General features: G+C 41.5%; 1 protein-coding gene across 1 annotated transcript in view; it reads right to left on the reverse strand.

The window, feature by feature from the left end:
- Positions 1-4100: 4100 nt before the first annotated feature.
- The window catches only part of LOC145357055 (26S proteasome non-ATPase regulatory subunit 13-like), a 43582-nt gene continuing 26995 nt past the window's right edge, over positions 4101-20687 (reverse strand). Inside the window, exons 8-13 of the mRNA XM_080210127.1 lie at positions 14928-15007; positions 12839-12964; positions 9274-9336; positions 7700-7780; positions 6771-6887; positions 4101-4354 (exon numbers count right to left, since the gene is read on the reverse strand). Coding sequence (XP_080066253.1) covers positions 4259-4354; positions 6771-6887; positions 7700-7780; positions 9274-9336; positions 12839-12964; positions 14928-15007 — 563 coding nt within the window. The 3' untranslated portion in view covers positions 4101-4258. The remainder of the gene's footprint in view (positions 4355-6770; positions 6888-7699; positions 7781-9273; positions 9337-12838; positions 12965-14927; positions 15008-20687) is intronic.

Genomic DNA, 20687 nt, shown 5'->3' on the forward strand with positions numbered 1-20687 from the left:
CCACTGCATGCTCCCCTCTCCCAATTTACAGCCATTCAGGTAGTAATTTATCTTCTTGTTTTTGCTTTCAAAATGAATAACCTCACATTTATCCAAATCATACTGTATCTGCCATTGATTTGCCCAGTCACCCAATCTGTTCCGATCATTCTGAAGGATCTCTGCATCCTTGTCACAGTTAATCCTCCCCCTCAATTTGGTGGGAGGATGAACTGCAAACTTGGAGATGTTTTATTTTGTTCCCTCATCCAAATCATTAATATATATTGTGAATAGCTGGGGTCAGCACCGATCCAGTAACCCCACTGGTTACTGCCTGCCAATTTGAAAGGCTTTCCTCTCTGCTAACCAGTTTTCTATCCATCTCAATACACTTCCCCCAATCCCATGTGCTTTAATCTTGCATGATAATTTCTTGTGTGGGATTTTGTCAAATGATTTCTGCAAGTCCAAATATACCACATCAACTGACTCCCCCTTGTGAACTCTACTAGTTACACCTTCAAAGAATTCCAATAGATTTGTCAAGCATGATTTCCCCTGCATAAATCAATGCTGACTGTTGGATCCTGCCACTGCTTTCTAAATGCTCTGTTATAAAGCCCTTGATAATGGACTCGAGAATTTTCCCCACTATCGATGTTAAGCTTACTGGTCTAGATATGGCTTGTAATAAACAATACATATTACAACACTTGCCAAGTGACTTGTAATATTCAAGAATCATTGAAGTATCAGTCAGATGGCTTGTAATATATAAAAAACATTATAGTACCAATTGAATGGCTTGAAATATACGTGAAACATTACAGCAACAGCCCAATGGCTTATGATATTCAAGAAACATTACAGTACCAACCTGATGGCTTGTCATGTACAGCTGCTGTACAAACCTAAAGCAGCATTGACTGAGCTTCCAATAGGCCTGACATTGCGAGAACATCAATGAATGTAGATAATCCATATTTTCTTTATATCAATCAGGAACTGAGGTAATGGTAACTAGTGATAACTATCAGAAGGGGAGGTACTGTGAGAGGTGAATGAGAAATCAACTGGAGTCAATGGACAGAAAGAGTGGAATCCCAATCATTAATATGACAGAGTGAAAGCAAGCAGATAGGGAGGTGTGGATCAGAGTGACAAGATGAAATGGTGCAGGTGGGTGTGGCAGGGGTGTGGGGGGAGGCGGGAGGGATGGTGAGGGGAATTGAGGAATGGAATGGTTTGGAAAGGAAAGCAGGGACCAATGGCTGGCAGCCACACAATGTGATAGGAGAAAATGTGATCCTGAGAATCTTCACTTCAATCACACATTCTTTTCCCACTTTCTCACGGTTAATCTTCTGTACCTTTTCACAATCCCTTCACTTCTCACTATCTCGCCTTCCCATCACTACACTATCCCTTTTTTTTGAACTACCCATTCAACCTTCATAACTTCCTTTCATCTTGCTTCACTTCCATTCTCCACATTTTTAAATCACCTGCTCTCCTACTCACATTTGCTGTCCCTAAGAGTGGGTCACAATGTCATAAACCTTTTCTTCCTCCTCAGTTTCATTAAAGTTTTATTTGTTTTGAACAATCGCCTTATTTGGGATGAAATGGGGAAATCATTGCTGCATGGAGCATAATGTGGGAAGAAAGAACAGAACAAGAGTATATTCGTTAAAAGGGGGATAGATTGCAGAGCTCATTGGTACAGAGACATTTGGATGTCCTGGTACATGAATCACAAAAAGTTAGTTTGTAGGTACAAGTTAATAGGAAGACAACTACATTTGTACAAAGCATTGGTGAGACCATATCTGGAATACTGTGTACTGTTTTAATCTTCCTACTTAAGAAAGGATATAAATATTAGAAGCAATTCAGAGAAGGTACACTTGATACCCAGGATGGGGTGGTTATCTTACGGGTTATTCATCAGGTTGGGCCTGTCACCATCAGAGTTTAGAAGAACGATGTGATCTTATTGAAACACAGCATTCTGAGGGAACTTGACAGGTTGGATGCTGAGAGGATGTTTCCTTTGTAGGAGAGATCAGAACTCATGGTCACAGTTTAAAAATAAGGAGTCTCCTATGTAAGATGGCAGTGATGAGAATTCTTTTCTCTAAGAGGGCGGTGAATCTTTGGAATTCTCTGAGGAGTGGTGAAGGCAGAGTTTTTGAATATTTTTAAGGCAGATGTATATAGGTTCTAGACTAACAAAGGAGTCAAATGTTATCAGTGGGGGAGGGGGAGGTGTGTAGGCAGGAACGTGGAGTTGAGGTCGCAATCAGATCAATGATGATTTTATTGGATCCAGGAGCAGTAAGGGGCTGACTAGCCTGTTCCTGTTCCTCGTTCATATGTTTGCTTTTCTACTGGACAAGATAATTAGCCTCAAAATTCAATCTCTTAAAACTTTGGCAAAATCTTTAATAAAATGGGGCTCATCAATATCTTTTACCCCTCTCCCCTTTCTCTGACATCACACCCTCATTCTCTCTTTGAGCCCTGTCTGGCTCTGTCACTTTCCTAATTTCTTTCTCTACTTTATTCTTAAAGGTAGAAAAATAATTTTGGAAAGGACCTCTTACTGTGATAATTTCAGAGACAGCTAGCTTCAATTTTTAAAAACAAAATTAAACAAACTTCAATTTAATCTGCACTTCCCTCTTGCCCTATCAGTTCCTTTGCCCACTCATTAAATTCTAAAACAATAACGCTCCAACATGTGCAATGAGGACAGTCTTTTCCTCAACTAATTGAGAATTATAGGATGATCTAACATGAGGCCATTTGGTACATCATATCTGTGCTACCACTTTAAAAGCCCCGTTCATTTACTCCCACTCTCCTGACTTTTCCCCATAGTTCTGGGAAATGCTGCCTTCCAATTATTTGTCCAATTCCCTTTTTAAATTTATTATTGAATGTTTCCATCACCGTTTCAGGGAACCTATTCCAGATTGGTGTGCTTTTAAAAATGTCATCTTATTTCTTCCAATGGGAACAGGTTCTACACTATCAAAACACTTTGTGAATCTCATCCCAACCTTGTGTGTTAAAAGGACAAAACCTTATCCCGGGTTAGTCTTCTGGAATCTTCTGAGGAATTGACATTCTGCTGGAGACTAACCAGTGATTTATAAAGGCTTAGTATAGTTTCTTTGTTTTCCTACTCTATGTCTACTTAGAACACTAAGGACCCTGTTCGCTTCTTTCAACAGCTTTCTCAAATTGTCCTCCCATCTTCAAAGACTTGTGCACGTTTACTCCCAAGTTTGTCTCTTCCTGCAACCACTTTGAATCTATACTGGCTTATGCTGTTGTTTGTGTACCTACTCCTACCTGGAGATCTGCTGTCATGCCCATCTGTCCTGCACCATCCTCCCACATCCATTGTAGCTAATCTACAGCCACTCTGTAAAAGGGACAGCATCTCAGCATTGGATCCCAACTACCATTTTTAATGGTATCCCCACTTGAAATCAAGTTAGTGTCTAAGTTCATTCTTATGAGGAAAGGTTAAGCCGCTTGGACCAATACTTATTGGAGTTTAGAAGAATGAGAAGTGATCTGACTGACAAGCAAGATTCTTGACAGGGTGACTACTGAGTGGATTTCCCCCATAGGGAAATCTAGAATTAGGAGATGGGTTCAAATAAGATGACTCCCATTGAGAATAGAGATGGGGAGGAATTTCTCTCTCAAGGATTGCTAATCTCCATACTCAGAGCACAGTGGAGAATTGTCATTGAATATATTCAAGGCTGATAAAATCCCTACAGTGCAGAAAGAGGCCATTCTGCCCATCAAGTCTGCACCAACAACAACCTCAATTTTTGATCTACAAGGGAGTCAACAGTTATGGAGATAGGCAGAAAAGTTGAATCCACTATGATCAGCCATGATCTCACTGAATGGTGGAGCAAGATGGAAGGACCAATGGCCTACGGCTTATTTCTTACGTATTCCCAAGAATTAGACTTAGGTCTGCTTTGTTCCTAAGGGGTGGAAATATGCTTATCGGGAATGCTCTCTGGTAAACACACTCTTGAGATATGTATAACTTTAACAAGTCCATGTAAACACATTCAAGCCGCATGTTCTGTGTAAACACACAAAATGGAAATGTTTATTTAAATTTCACAAGGAAATAACAGGATTAACTTGCTTCAGCAGCAAACAAAACATTCAAACAGTTCTTTAAATTTTTGCAAGAATGAACACAAAAATGCAAATCACAAGCGGGTGCAAAAGGGGTTCAGCCAAGAACCTCGTGAGCATGGTCTTCAACTAAGATGGAGATATTCTTCACATCAGCACACCAGGCTTCTAGACGCTCCTTCATGGCTGATACCTAGACAGTCACACATTCACATACTTAAACAAACCAGGAGTCAGGAACAAAATAACACTGCCTCATGTGGACATTCATTCAAAAGATATACTGGGCTGTGTTTGAACATGCTGAATAACTCTCCACCTGCCCAAGGCTATAGTTTAAGATTCACTGCAATACCGTGATTATATATTTAGGGTGGCAGGATATATATAACAGGTGGAGAATATGAATGATGGGTGTGCCCACAACATTGTTTTGTCATATGTAAATGAGGCTCTAAAAATATGAAATAGCAGATTTCAACTAGTTTCTGCAGCATCAGAACCACCTCCAGTCCCAGAACAGAAACTGGTGGCCAGGGCTAGTTCAGGCTGGGAGGCTGTCTGAATAAAGTCCGACCCTGTCATAAATAGCCATGGTGAGTTTATTTTATTCATGGGACATGGAATCGCTGGTTGCCCAGCATTTATTGCACATCCCTCATTGCCCAAGGCCAGTTGAGAATCAACCATGTTGTTGTGGCTCTGGAGTCACATGTAGACCAGACCAGGTAAGGATGGCAGATTTCCTTTCTTAAAGGACATTAGTGAACCATATAGGTTTTTACAGACGATCAAGATAGCTTCACGGTCTCCATTTGATTTTTTAATTCCAGAATTTTATCTGGAAAGAAAGGTGTTTGGTGAATCCTTAACAAGAACTAAACCACAATTCTCATTTTTTAAGGTCAGGATTGTCTGAAACATTAATACAAGTGACAAAGTATTACATGCAAAAAAAATCTTTAGATTACAAGTTGAACCAACAAATCATCAGTGCATTGATTGCAGAATTTACTTTTGGAAAGTATAATCGATGCAGTGGATATTATAGGCTGGGATGTGTGTCTTACCTACACTTACGCAACCTGACATCCTCACAAATAATTGAGTATTTTGGAATTGTGGGAAGTACTGTCATATAGACAACCACAGGTCAGAAAGGGTTAAATGCAGACCAAGGCAAGTGTATTACATCCAGCTAGTTTAAAGTTTATTTTTAGTGTCACAAGTAGGTTCACATTATTATGAAGTTACTGTGAAAATCCCCTAGTCGCCACACTCCAGCACCTGTTCGAGTACACTGAGGAAAAATTCAACATGCCCAATGCATCTAAGCAGCATATATTTCTAACTGCGGGAGGAAACCGGAGCACCCAGAGGAAACCCATGCAGGCACAGGGAGAAGTACAGACTCCACACAGACAGTGACCCAAGCAGGGAATCAAACCCAAGTCCCTGGCGCTGTGAAGCAACAATGCTAACCATTGTGCCGTCCTAGCTAAACAAGGGAGCATCAGGTTAACATTTTTTCCTTGGCACTACACTCAGTGTGTCAACCTGGATTATGCTGGAGTCTCTGCCTCCATAACTTTCTGATTCAGAAGCAAGTGAGCTGCCACTGAACAACAGCTGTTCTTACAGAAGTTTTCTTTCTGCTGCTGTGTCGAACTATCAGATAGCTCTAGCAAAAACAGCAATCTCCACTTGAGTTAGTAAGTTCCATGTTTTCATTCTAACTAGTGTGACTAAATTTAACAGACAACTTTATCTGACCCAGTTTCACAATAAATAAATGCTGCTGGCTTTGGAGATCACTAGATGATTTCTGTATTTTTTAATTTACCTATGAGGAATAGAACACAGCATGAAGATGTATCCCATGGCCGGGGCTATAAGCCAGTGAATACTTTCCAATTAGTACCAAGTATGATTACTTGGAATTGACATTTTTAAGTGGGGCAGTGAAAGAATATAAGAACAAGAGTGTTTCATAGAATTCCTACAGTGCAGAAGGAGACTATTCGGCCCATTGAGTCTGCACCAATTCTCCAAGAGCATCCCATCTACTCCATTCCCAATACCTGATGCATTCACCCCTCTAATCCACCTAACCCACACATCTCTGGACACCAAGGGGCAATTTAGAATGGTCAATCCACATGCCCTGTACACCTTTAGAGAGAGTGGGAGGAAACTAGAGAACCCAGAGGAAACCCATGCAGACAAGGGGGAAATGTGAAACTCCGTATGGACAGTCACCCAAGGCTGGAATCGAACCCGGGTCCCTGGCACTGTGAGGCAGCAGTGCTAAACACTCTGCCAACCTTTCATTAAGACACTGATCATGGTTGATCTGTACCTCAATTCCACTTTGCTGCTTTGCTCCATATTCTTGTCACCCTTCCTTAACAAAAATCTATCCAACTCAAGTTTTGAAAGTTTCATTTGGCCAAGCCATCCAGAGATCTTGGAGGGAAATGTGATCCGAATTCTCAGTAATGTTTGTGGAAAATGTGCTTCCAACTTCAAAACCTTCAATTTAAAAAGCAACAAGCTTGACACAGTTATGTCATAAAACTGGAGGTTGCTATCTGATGGACTTTATTTACCTGTTGCAGATCCATGACTCGTGGCTGAACCCAGGTCATGTGAACCTTATGGTCCACCTCATCAATGCTCCCTTTCACCAGGCCCGCTGACAGTGCCTTCATCACCAGCATTTCCACCTGATAGAACAAAATAGGGTCTAAAATGGACTAGGAATTACTTCATGTCAACCAGCTGAATAAATCCCACCCTCACAGTCCAAGGACAACCTCCTCAGTATGGCACCTTGTCTATTAGAACATGATTGATTTTGGGTAGTGGGGGTCAGTTGTTGACAAACTCGCTCCGCTGAGGTCTCTGTTAAACTGAAACCAAGATTAATGTAATCCTCCTGCATGCGTTCGCAGTGGATATCAGCTGTCATATAGTCTAATACCAGCCCCATTAACCTCTTCGCTGCTTCAGCCCCAAGTCCTAAGGAAGTGAAATGCAAAAGCACACACAAGTACAAAACAAAATGTAGTGTTCAGTCCTAGCAGATCAGTTAGTTCTCACCTGAACACCAATTCAGAAATGAGCTGATAAAACATAGAAGCACTAGAGGCAAATAATTACAGGCCTGTGCAACATTACAGGCCTTTAATTTATGAACTGTTATTTAGTAGAGCAATAATTCATGAATTCTACTAGTTGACTCATGCCGTGTAAGCTTTGTCTTTGAAAGTGACTCAGCCGGCATCTTTACCTGAGACCTCACACAGTCAACAAGGTGGAGAAATGGCAGTTGAAAGATTTAATCAACCCAGGTCACTTAGATGCTAACGTAAAGTTATACATTTCAAACGTAGAAAGGGAGGAAATATTGAAGGCCCTGAAATGGGGCCTATTGCTATCAGAGGTGGATGGATGCGGTGCAGGGAGTGGGGAGGGGGCATCACCATGAAGAACAGACTCTCTGGCAGCACCTGTTTAATAAAGCCCCCTCACTCACCTCATTGACAGATACCTTGGCCTGGTGGGCTATTTCCTGGAATGTCATCTGCCGGTGATTTGCTGGTCTTGTAAACACCATCTCAGAAATACAAAGAACTTCAATAAAAACAACAGAATGAAAGCCAACAAAAACTAATTAAACACAATATTGGCAACGTGCGCATTAAGCTGAGGGGAGATGGGATTTACAATTGATAGGTGGTGATTATACACACCCACATTGTACACCCATCTAATTTTCCTTTCTGAGAGAGAGTACATGTGGGAGAGGTCTACAATCAGCGCCTTCTCCCACCCAAAGTGCAAGATACTCTCACAAAAACAGAATTGTGCAAATTCTAGACATCTGAAATAGAAACCAAAAATACTGACAGCATCAGTGGAGAGAAAAACAGCGTTAATATTTCAAGTTGATGACTGGACCAACAAAATGTCACTGCCTTAAAATGTTAACTTTGTTTATACCCCCACAGATGCTGTCAGACCTGCTGAGTATTTCCCTAATTTTTCTATTTTTATTGCAAACGTGAGCAACTGTGGTAAGATCTGGAGTGGAGCACAGACAAAAACCATAGGTTGTATAAATCATTTGGTAACTGCTTACAGATATGATCAGTGCGATTGGTTATTCCTCAGGTTCCAAGTTTTTCAATGCCTTTGGGAGGTTTCTACATAACAATGATAATCTCAGCTGTAATTACACCACACGTACTGTAGGAACCCACGGCTTCATTGCAGAAACATTAAGCTGCATTAAACTGGTGATCCTACTAATCAATATGATGCATAATATTTACAATCTTTTGTGATTCTTAACTCCTCAAAGAACCAGACTGAAAAATTGGCCCATAATATTACAACGCTCCTGTGACATGTTTTGACCATCTGTTACCGTGCTAAGTGCACAAAGAAAAAATAAAAAGGAGGAAAAGGCCCACTTAGCTTGCATTATCATTCAGTACTATGGTTAAACCTTTACATCCACTTCACCTGCCTACCTTAACCTCATAGCCTTAAGTCTGGTTTCTATTTCAGACACGGAGTTTCCTTCAAGTGACCTCCCATCAGTGAACATAGAAATGTAACTACCTATTCATTTAAACGTGGCTTTCTCTGCTGTTATCTATTCAGGTTAGTTTTTGAATAGTGTCACAAGTAGGCTTACATTAACACCGCAATGAAATTACTGTGAAAATCCCTAGTCTCTACATTCTGGTGCCTGATCGGGTACACTGAGGGAGAATTTAACATGGCCAATGCACTTAATCAGCACGTCTTTTGGACTGTGGGAGAAAACCGGAGCACCCATAGGAAACCCATGCAGACGAGGGGAGAACGCGCAGACTCCACACAGACAGTGATTCAAGCCGGGAATCGAACCCAGTCCCTGGAGCTGTGAGGCAACACTGTGCCATCTTAAGTGGTTTAAAAGGGAAGACTTGAGATAATTCTCTTTGCGGATCATTCTATCTCAATCCAAAAATGACAATCCTAGAAAGTGCTTAACTCAGATTAACTATCACCTTGCTTCTTCATTTATTACTGCAACAACTTGGTAACCGCAGAATTTACCTCCATCAGACAGAGCAGCTGGAGTTTTGCTTTCAATCGCTGTTCATTATTGGCCAGGTCAGACTGCCAGAGAAAGAAAGCCAAATTAATTTTGTCACTCTTACACCCAGTGACAACTGGCCCAGGTTAAAACTAGGCTGGACCAGCTCTCACTATCTTTCTACCTGCATCTTTACAGAAGAAAATCATACAATCCCACAGTGCAGAAGGAGGCTATTCAGTCCATCGAGTCTGCATCGACCTCTCCAACAGAGAATGTTACCCAGGCCCTATCCCGATAATGTCATCTGTTCACCCCGCTGATACCCCCCCGATTCTACACATCTTTGGACACTAAGGAGTAATTTACAAAGCCAATCCACTTAACCTGCATATCTTTGGACTATGGGAGCAAACTGGAGCACCCGGAGGAAAGCCACACAGGCATAGGGAGAAAGTGCAAACCCCACATAGTCACTCTAGGCTGGAATTGAACCTGGGGCCCTGGTGCGATGAGTGCGATTACTAACCACTGTGCCACCCCTTCAATTTTTACTTCAGTTATTAAACAAAAGGATTCTCATAATTTGCATTTTATTGCGAACAACACTCTTGGTCTCTCTCCCCACACGGTGTCCGAGCTGTTAGAATTTACCTACATCAGGCAGAGCAATTTTAATTTCTCTTTCTGTTGCTGTTTGAACTATTATTGCTACACTTAGACAGTTTCCACATTCAGCAATTTACTCCATTAAGAGCACACACACCACACGATAGAAAATTTGACCACATGCTATCCACTACAGCCCAACTACTTTCACCTTCCCAACCAAAACCAAGTCAAAAGAGGACACACTCCAGATAATCCCAGAAAGTCAAGATTGGAGTCCGGTTCTTAAAGATGGATTGACATCCAGTGGGCTACCGATGGTGAATATGGGTAGCTGGAGCACAAGTAACTAATGCCACCCCCTCTATCAGCAAGGATGAAGATAGTCATGGAAGTGGCCACCTCACAGCCTGGAAATCTGTCCATGACTTCATACTATTCTCCAATTAAAGATTGTAAATTTATGAATAGTTCCACATCATTATCCATCTCTTTGCCTTGGTTTACCTGCTACTGAAACCCTCATCCTTATTTTTTGTCAAATTCCTCTACAACTTTCAACTTGTTGCCCATCTCCTGATCCAAACCAAATTCCATTCCTTCTCACCCAGCCAATGCCTTAGTTCCTGAATACCAAGCCCAAGGAAGAGGCTTGTGAGAGACAGAAAAATTTTGCCAGCTTCCACCTTCATCCAACCACCACAGGTTTGCTGAATTTTGAAAGAAACAGCATTTAAAGTTTTCAAAAATATTGAACGGATTTTAAAAATACGGAACTAAAATTGATTCTGACATATCCTGCGGATTCAGCCCTTATCACCAAGCCACACACCAGCCCTTACCACCAAGTCATGGACAAGACTATATTTCCCACAAGAGGATTCACAAAAGACATAGAACATAAAACATACGGCACAGTACAGGCCCTTCAGCCCAGCTGTGCCGAGCTATGCCTGAACCCAAGATCAAGCTATCCCACTTCCTATCATTCCGGTATGTTCCATGTGCCTACCCAATAACCGCTTGAAAGTTCCTAAAGTGTCCGACTCCACTATCACAGCAGGCAGTGCATTCCACACTCCAACCACTCTGAGTAAAGAATCTACCTCGGACATCCCTCCTATATCTCCCACCATGAACCTTATAGTCACGCCCCCTAGTAACAGCTACATCCACCTGAGGAAATAGTCTCTGCATGCCCACTCTATCTTATAAACCTTTATTAAGTTGCCTCTCATCCTCCTCGGCTCTGAAGAGAAAAGCCCCCGCTCCCTCAACCTTTCCTCATAAGACCTACCCCCCAAACCAGGCAGCATCCTGGTAAATCTCCTCTGCATTCTCTCCAATGCTTCTACATCCTTCTTATAGTGAAGTGACCAGAACTGAACACAATATTCCAAATGTGGTCTCACCAAGATCCTGTATGGTTGCAGCATAACCCCAAGGCTTTTAAACTCAAGTCCCCTTTAAAAAAACGCTAACACACTATAAGCCTTCTTCACGGCTCTATCCACTTGAGTGGCAACCTTCAGAGATCTGTGGATATGAACCCCAAGATCTCTCTATTCCTCCACGTTCCTCAGAACCCTACCATTAACCCTGTAATCCGCATTCAAGTTTGTCCTACCAAAATGAATCACCTCGCACTTATATTTGGAATTCAGCAGGTCCTCAGAAAGGCAAAGTGAAGATCGGCCCCAGGACAGGGCTAGCCAGTTTTCTAATTTGGATGATGATGAGACATTGTTGGGACAATGGTCTACAAAAGGCAGATCCATACAGAAGCTTCAGAGAAGCAGACACGAGTTCCAATTGAGGGAGGAGAGAGGGGGACCAACAAGCAGAACAATTGAATAGTAGTAATCAACAGGCTAAAGAAAGAGCCATGCTGCAGGTCCTTCAGAAGCAAATATAAAACTTCCTTTCCCCACCAACAAACACCTCCCCACCCTACCCATTCACGGAGCTACCTGCCAAAATCGCAATTTGACATTGCAGCTGTGATGGTTGGCAGAGACAACTCTGTAATCATAAGATCTTCACTTTAGACAGCATAACATCTTGAAGAACTCAGGCCTGCACAGCAAAGACACTGTACTGATCCAATCTTAATAAGTATACTTTTTCTCTTCCTCTATAACTAATCTTAGTGTATGCATTCGTAACTTTATCTCTTAGGTAATGACCAAAGCAATAGAGTGGAATCACCATCCTTTTTTTTTTGCAAGTAAAAGGTCTTTTTAATGAACTTCACAGGCGATTAAAGGACAACTTTGGGAAAACACCTTCTAAAGCTTCAGCAAGATCTGCATTTCTAGGATCAGGATCTTCAGCCGGAACCCTAGAAACTAATTTCTTCGTGCAATTCCAAGGCTGTTAAGCCTGGCCAAACTGTATGATCACTGACTTACTCAGCATCAGTGATACATTCTCCTACTCTATACGGATCAGAACTACATTTCCACATCTATCCCCCAAGAGATCAGACCACCAATTATCATGCAATAGTTCTTGTGCATATAGACCAGCCCATCAACAATCTTTCTATAGATAAGCACAAAATGCAAAGATTATAAATGTGCCAAATAGTGCTGGTGCAAATGGTTGCCTCATCTGTCTATAACAACAAGTTGACTAAATTATTGTTTGTCAACTCAATGCAACAATGGGATGAATTAATTTACTCCACTGTTGCCTTTGAATATGGTACTGCCCATCTTCATGGCATTGCTCCAACCCGCCCCGTGAATGCACTGCCCTGACAGCGCTCCCAATTCTATTACAGACAAAGGTTTTGAATTGGAGTTTACCAGGCTCTCATCCTCAGTCTGCCCCAACTACTTCATTCAATAAAGACTGAGGCATCTTATATTTTATAAATTCCAATACCCTTGAATGCCATATTGTACAGTTAGTCAGGCACAATGTTCAGTTAGGCAGCTAAGTTTTATACAGTCAGAGAAAGATCCAACATGCCTGGGCTCCCCAATAGGTTTTCAGACAGAAAAAGGTCTCCACATCTCCACTATTGAAAGCATACAGAGTATCGATCAGCCATTGGTTCTCTGTATCGCGCAGTGAATCCAGGATTGGGTGCATCAGCTGCAAAAGAAGAAGGAGTTTCACCAACAACAGTACTCAGAGGAAAAGCAACAGTCTATTTAAAAGTAATACGCTTCTACAAGTCATTATGTTATCATCCTGGCCTAGCTTCAGAATATATCTGTAATCACCAGCAACTTCCACAAGCTCAAAGCGAACATTTTTTAATTTAAAAGTTTTCCTGCTAAACTTCCCTTCCTCAAGGCAGCTGTGTAATTGTAATTTGTAGGTCTGTGCCCTACAAATGCCCTTTTCACTTCTGACTACTGTTTTCTGTCCCTCAATCAGTCCTCTGTTCATGCTAATGAATTACCCCCAACCCATGAGCACTAAACTTACGCAATGACCTTTCGCATGGCTTCTTATCAAACACCTTTTGAACATTCAAGTATATAATATCCTCCGCTTTATTTATTCTGCTTTCAAAGAACAAAGAACAGTGCAGCACAGGGACAGGCCCCTCGGACCTCCAGGCCTGTGCCGATCATGATACCTGTCTAAACTAAAACTGTATGCACTTACGGAGTCCATATCTTTCCATTCCCATCCTATTCGTGTATTTGTCTACTTGCCCCTTAAATGCCACCATCATACCTGCTTCCACCACCTCCCCAGGTAGCGTGCCCCAGACATTCACCACCCTGTGTAAAAACCTGTCTCCCACATCTCCTCTAAACTTATTCCCACGCACCTTAAACCTATGGCCTCAATGCTTGGCTTTTCTACCCTAGGAAAGGAAATCTGACTATCCACTCTGTACATGCCACTGAATTTTGTAGACTTCTGTCAGGTCACCCCTTAACCTCTGTCATTCCAGTGAGAATAAACTAAGTTTATCTAACCTCTTCTCACAGCTAATACCCTCAAGATCAGACAACATCCTGGTAAACCCCTTCGTATCCTCTCCAAAGCATCACATCCTTCTGGTAGTGTGGTGACCAGAAGCGTACACAATATTCTAAATGAGGCCTAACTAATGTTCTGTACAGCTGCAGCATGACCTGCCAGTTTGTATACTCAATGCCCCGACCGATGAAGGCAAGCATGCTGTATGCTTTCTTGACTAATTTATCTAACTGCATTGCCACTTTGTGATTGTTGAACATGTATGCCCAGATCTTTCTGCCTGTCAATACTCCTAAGTCTAAATCTAGTGAACATGTTTCAAAAATATAGGTCTGCCGTTAAAGATAGAGGAGACAAATTTATTTCTCAGAGGACCATTAATCTGTGGAATTCTCTTCTCCAGAGCAGTGGAAGAGGGTTATTGAATTTTTTTTTGAGGCTGTTAGGTAGATTCTTTATTGACAAAGGAGTCAAAGGTTAAGGGTTAAATGGAAAGTTGAACTGAAAAGAAGCCACAAATAGATCAGCCATGACTTTATCAAATGGTGGAGCAGACATGATGGGCCAAATGGTCTACTACTGTTCTTTATTCTTATGTCTGTAAATCAAGTTAAAGTTTGTTTATTAGTCACAAGTAAGGCTTACATTAACACTGCAATGAAGTTGCTGTGAAATTCCCCTTGTTGCCACAGTCCAGCACCTGTTCGGGTCAATGCACCTAACCAGCATGTCTTTCAGAATGTGGGAGAAGAACAGAGAACCCAGAGGAAACTCACACAGGCATGGGGAGAATGTGCAAACTCTGCACAGTCAGCAGAGCAAACACAATGGGCTCCTCAGAATAAACTGCTAAAATTCAAATGCACAGTATTACACAGAACACTAATAGGTGATTAGCAATGTGCTGAACACAAATTCACCTTTCATGAATTCTATCACTTTTGATTGTACTATTGAACAACCTGCCTGTACAATTGTGGAAAATTACTCAAGTATACAACCCATAGCTGGGATTCCCATTTACACATTCAGTAACCATACCAATTCTGAAGCAGTGCGGGAAGGTAATTCATGAGCAAAGTCTGGGCTGATTTAAGTCCTCGCATTTGGTACTCACCAGTTCACCAAAGTTATAAATGCCTTCTCCTAGCAGTGCAGCCAGACCCAGAGTGAATGCTCTCTGCTGCTGTGAGCCCACTATCAAGAAGGAAAACAAACATGAAACAACTAGCTAAAGAACTGCTTCATACCAAGCACAACTGGAAATTAAACACAACAAGTATATGTCATCCAGAACAACAAACATTTCAAATTTACCAAGGAAGATAAACTATAAGTGAGGAACTTGCAGGGACAATGGGATAAAAGTAAAGACAATACTGGAAAGGCTGAAATGCGTAAATCACACTGTCCGGATGAGCACGCATCCTAGTTCGCTCAAGTAAGGGGGAATATTGTGGAGGTACTGGTCAATCTTCTTCATGGAAATTTGCAAATTTTTACAATTGATCAAAGACGAAGAATAAACCTGACAATTGCAGCTTTAATAACAGTTTCAAATTGGTGATGGGAATCTTATTAGAGCCTTATTCTAGGAGAAAAGGAACAGCCATTTGGCAAGCACTATCAGTGGCAAATGTAACTCAACCCGGATAAGTGTGAGATGATGCACTTGGGAAGGACAAACAAGACAAGTGAATACATGATGAACGGCAAGCACCAAGGATCAAAGGGACCCTGGTGTGCACACCAACTGATCCCTTGGGAGCAATTAAGGCTTTAGGTTTTGGTTTTTAACCAAAGTCGAGTCATTACTTCCTTGCCCCTGGAAATGTACTATAGGTCCCCAAAGGTCAGTATCATCTTGATTTATCGGCGTGGTGTAGCTTTCCGGAGGCTTGTAGTATGGCGAAATCTGACTGTAGCAATATCACTACCAGCCGGGTGGTTTGCGGAAAACAATTTCCACCTCAGGTGGAACTTGCCGGTTGAGTTAATGATGATTGTCAGGGATGTACCTTCAAAGAGTTCCAGTTGGGATGGAAAACAAACAAATTCCCTGTTTTAGTCAACTGTCTGTCCTGACTAATAACAAAAACAGTAAGAAGTCTCACAACACCAGGTTAAAGTCTAACAGGTTTATTCGGTAGTAAACTGATAGTTTCTGTAAACTGTGTGCGCCTTTATATGATCAGAACTCTGTGATCAGAACTCTCCACTCACTGACGAGGGATCTAGGGTTGTTTTCGTTGGAAAGAAGGCGGCTAAGAGGGGATCTTATTGAAACATATAAGATGATTAGAGGTTTAGATAGGGTGGATAGTGATAGCCTTTTTCCTCGGATGGAGAAAGCTAGCACGAGGGGGCATGGCTTTAAATTAAGGGGGGGTAGCTACAGGACGGATGTCAGGGGTAGGTTCTTTACCCAGCGGGTGGTGAGGGATTGGAATGCCCTGCCTGCTGCAGTTGTAAATGCGTCTAGTTTGGGGGCGTTTAAGAGATCTCTGGATAGGTTTATGGACGAAAAGGGATTGGTATAGGCTAGTGGGTCATTGTTTTTGTAACTGGTCGGCGCAACATCGTGGGCCGAAGGGCCTGTTCTGCGCTGTAATGTTCTATGTTCTATGTTCTATGACGAAGGGGCAGAGTCCCGAAAGCTTGTGGCGTTTACTACCAAATAAACTTGTTGGACTTTAACCTGGTGTTGTGAGGCTTCTTAATGTGTACACCCAAGTCCAACGCTGGCATCTCCACATCATGATAATGAAAACCCAGTGATATGTGCCACACTTGCAAGGACAGGAGGGTAAAACCTGAAGACCTTCAGACATTTAAAACAGCCTCTAGCTTGGAGAGAGATACCATTAGCCCTTTGAAGAAAGTATGCGTGGCTGATGGAATATTGGATTTGCCCCAGTTTAATCAAAATTTAGACAGTTTGGAGCCATAGGTACAACATTTGAACAAAGAACAATCTGAGTCAGGAGATAGATCTAAAATTAACCTGAAACCAGTATCTACCCTTTTTTCCGACTACGAATGGAACTGAGGGGGATAACAGCGGTTTTTCTACTGCTTTTAACTATTTTAACAATAATCTTAAAGGATTAACCATTTTTAATAATAACATTGATTTGGGTCCACTCCCTTTTAATTTTTTTTTAAAGAAAGTGAGGATAGTACGACAAAACAATCGAATGTTGATAATTTTAGCTATTTAAATAAGTAATAATAAGGAAAATAACATTAGGGAAAGTAGATTATCTTTAAAAGTTGTCTATTCAAGCAATTTTTATAACTGTTCTCTGAATCAGTTTACAATTCAATTACACAGTTTAGGAAACACAATAGGTTAGCCCACTGTTAGCCCATTGCTCCAAATTCAACAAAGAAGGTGAGTTTATCTCTAATAGCCTGCCACTAAGTATGGTGGTGGGAAAACAACAGAAGTATTAGACATAGACGATGATATAGAAGAATCGAATTTCAAACATTCAATTTGTGATAAATCCTTTAAAACATCTAGAGGCCCAAGTTAATACGATTCTAAAATTCATCCAATGGTAAGAAACAAGCATAGGATTGCTGAAAGCAAAAAGGTTAGGAAAAAAATTACCAAAATTAATTTGATCTGGACTACAGACAAGACAGAAAAACTATATTTCTTAGAGATAAAATATAAAGATTGTCAAAAATAACAAAATTGCAGGAGAATAAAGACTAAAACCAATAAACAGATTACTGATAAAAGATAGACTGCAGGTTTAAATGGAAGCAAGATAAAGGAAAAAGATAAATCTAATGTGTGTAGGGAAACTAAGGCTGAAGGTTTGATTCCAGTGAAAATGAAGTCAACTTAGACTCAACAATTATTCAAGATGATGATGGAGATCTTATAGAAGATACAGTATATCTTTCTAAGTATTTTGATAATAGGGGTGATAAAGATGTAATTAATGACTCAAGTTAGCTTAAATGCTTATGCAGATAGGGTTTTAGAAATAATAATTATAAAAGAGGATTAAAAAATTAAGAAATTGAAGAGCTGAACAGTCAGTTGGTGCAAAGGTTAATACAACAGGAACTTAAGGATAAAGTTAAACAGAAATTAAAAACCAATCTGAAGGGAGTAAAGATGTGTAATAAATATAGGAAAAACAACATAGTACAATTCTGTAATATGCAGGTAACACAAAACAGGAACAAATAAACAAGCAAGGGTAGTGATAGACTTCAAGAAGACATGGAGAAAGGTGAAACGGACAATCACGTTAGATCAAGTTCAATGCAGAAAGTGCAAGGTGGAATAGCAGATAAATTTGGTGGTGTTTGCAGGTAAAGAAAATAATTAATGGAACAAATGGGATTGTGGGTTTTATTGTGATGATACACTTGCAATTAGAAACATATTTTTTCCTTGTTTAATCATAGAATCTTACAGTGCAGAAAGAGGCCATTTAGCCTATCAAGTCTGCACCGACCACAATCCCACGTAGGCTCTATTCCTGCAGAGTGAGTGTGGGGAACTGCTGCTTCCTTTCGGGTGATTTCTTAGGTATTGAAGACATCACTTGGAGTGGATTACAATGGGTGGTTAAAGCAAAACTTTTGGATTTGGCGAACACACTGCACTTGAGTTCATCTGAAAGAGTGAGGAAGGTAGAGATAATTTCAGAGATAGCGCAGCATTCAAATTTGCTAGAGACACAGTCTGAATCATTAGAATTGGCTAAAATTCAAATACAAATGAAACAGCTGCAAAAGGATAAAGAGAGTGTGAATTAGAATTAAAAGCAAGGAAAAAGGGGCAAAGGAAAAGGAAAGAGAGAATATTTGAACTTCAAGAATTGAAAATAAAATTTCAACTTAAAATGGTGGAACAGCAAGAGTTAAAACTGCAAGACTGGCAGCAGAAATGGCAGACTATTTTAAAGTAATTCATAAATCAATGTTTGTTTTCAACATCAATTTCAATTTGTGGGGGATAGAAACTGGGGAAGAGAGAAATCTGCAGGTGGTCAGTGCAAAGTAAGCCTCATTGGAGAAAAGAAGGACAGCTTGCCTCAGGTTAAAAAGGAAACATGAGGGTGAAAGAGAGATAAGAAAGTTTAAATGTTTGTAACAAAGTTGGACACAAAGTTGCAGTGTTGGTGGCTTAAGAAAAGCATTTGGAAGACTGACAGGTTAAAACTGGATCAGCCAGTGGGGTTTGTTAAATTGGGAAAGGAAACTATGGTTAAAATTGAAGAGTTGCAAAAGAATGTATGGCTTGTTTAGAGGTTAGTTAATAAGCAAGTGTCAGATCTTTTTAAAGGTTTTATTTGTGTTGGTAAGATTTACTCATGTACAAGAAGTAGGTGAGGAAGTTAAGAACATAAGAACATAAGAAATTGGAGCAGGAGCAGGCCATCTAGCCCTGCGAGCCTGCCCCGCCATTCAATAAGATCATGGCTGATCTGTTGTGGCTCAGTTCCACATTCCCGCCCTCTCCCCATAACCCTTAATCCCCTCGCTTATCAAAAACCCATCAACCCGCGTCTTAAAAATACTTAGCGAAGCAGCCTCCACCACTTCAACAGGCAGAGAATTGCAGATATTCACCACCCTTTCAGTGAAGAAGTGAAGAAGTTCCTCCTCAACTCCATTCTAAACCGCCCCCCCTTTATCTTGAGGCTGTGCCCCCTAGTCCTACTGTCCTTTCTGAGTGGGAAGAGTCTCTCCACCTCTATCCTATCCATCCCATTCTCATCTTATATGTCTCAATGAGATCTCCCCTCATTCTAAACTCTAACGAGTACAAGCCTAGTTTATTCAGCCTCTCCTCATAGCTCAACCCTCTCAACTCCGGCATCAGCCTAGTAAACCTCCTCTGCACTCCCTCCAAGGCCAAAATATCCTTGCGTAAGTGCGGCGCCCAAAACTGACACAGTACTCCAGCTGCGGCCTCACCAGTGCCCTATACAGCTGCAGCAAGACCTCCCTACTTTTATATTCAATCCCCCTCGCTATGAAGGCCAGCACCCCATTAGCCTTCCTGACCACCTGCTGCACCTGCAGGCTGGGTTTTTGCGACTCATGCACAAGGACCCCGAGGTCCCTCTGCACCGTCGCCTGCTGCAGTTTTTCGCCACGTAAGTAATAGTCCTTCCTACCATTATTCCTACCAAAGTGGACCACCTCGCACTTGCCAACATTAAATTCCATTTGCCAGTTCCTGGCCCATTCGCCCAGCCTATCTAGATCCTTCTGCAGACTCTCCACACCCTCCACGCAATTTGCCGTTCCACCAATCTTGGTGTCATCAGCAAATTTCGACACCATACACTCGGTTCCCTCCTCCAGATCATCTATATAAATGGTAAATTGCTGAGGCCCCAGCACCGACCCCTGGGGCACTCCACTAGTCACCAACCGCCAATCCGAATAGCACCCATTGACCCCCACTCTCTGCCTCCTATTTGACAGCCAATCCTCTATCCACGCTAACACCCTACCCCCAACTCCATGCCCCCTTACCTTCTGCAATAACCTCTTGTGAGGTACCTTGTCAAACGCCTTCTGAAAATCAAGAAAGACCACATCCACCGGCTCTCCTCTATCCACCGCCCTAGACACATCCTCATAGAACTCCAATGAATTTGTCAGACACGACTTCCCCTTAACGAAACCGTGCTGCGTCTGCTCTATCAAGCAATTCCCCTCAAGATGCCTCACTATTTCCTCCTTGATGACGGATTCTAACATTTTACCTACAACAGATGTTAAAACTAACCGGCCTATAATTCCCCGCCTTTTGCCTGCCACCCTTCTTAAACAACGGCGTAACATTAGCCGTTTTCCAATCTTCCGGCACTTCCCCGGAATCCAGCGACGTTTG

This window comes from Carcharhinus amblyrhynchos, chromosome 22 (genome assembly GCF_965287045.1).
Source record: "Carcharhinus amblyrhynchos chromosome 22, sCarAmb.v2.hapA, whole genome shotgun sequence".
Lineage (NCBI taxonomy): Eukaryota > Metazoa > Chordata > Chondrichthyes > Carcharhiniformes > Carcharhinidae > Carcharhinus > Carcharhinus amblyrhynchos.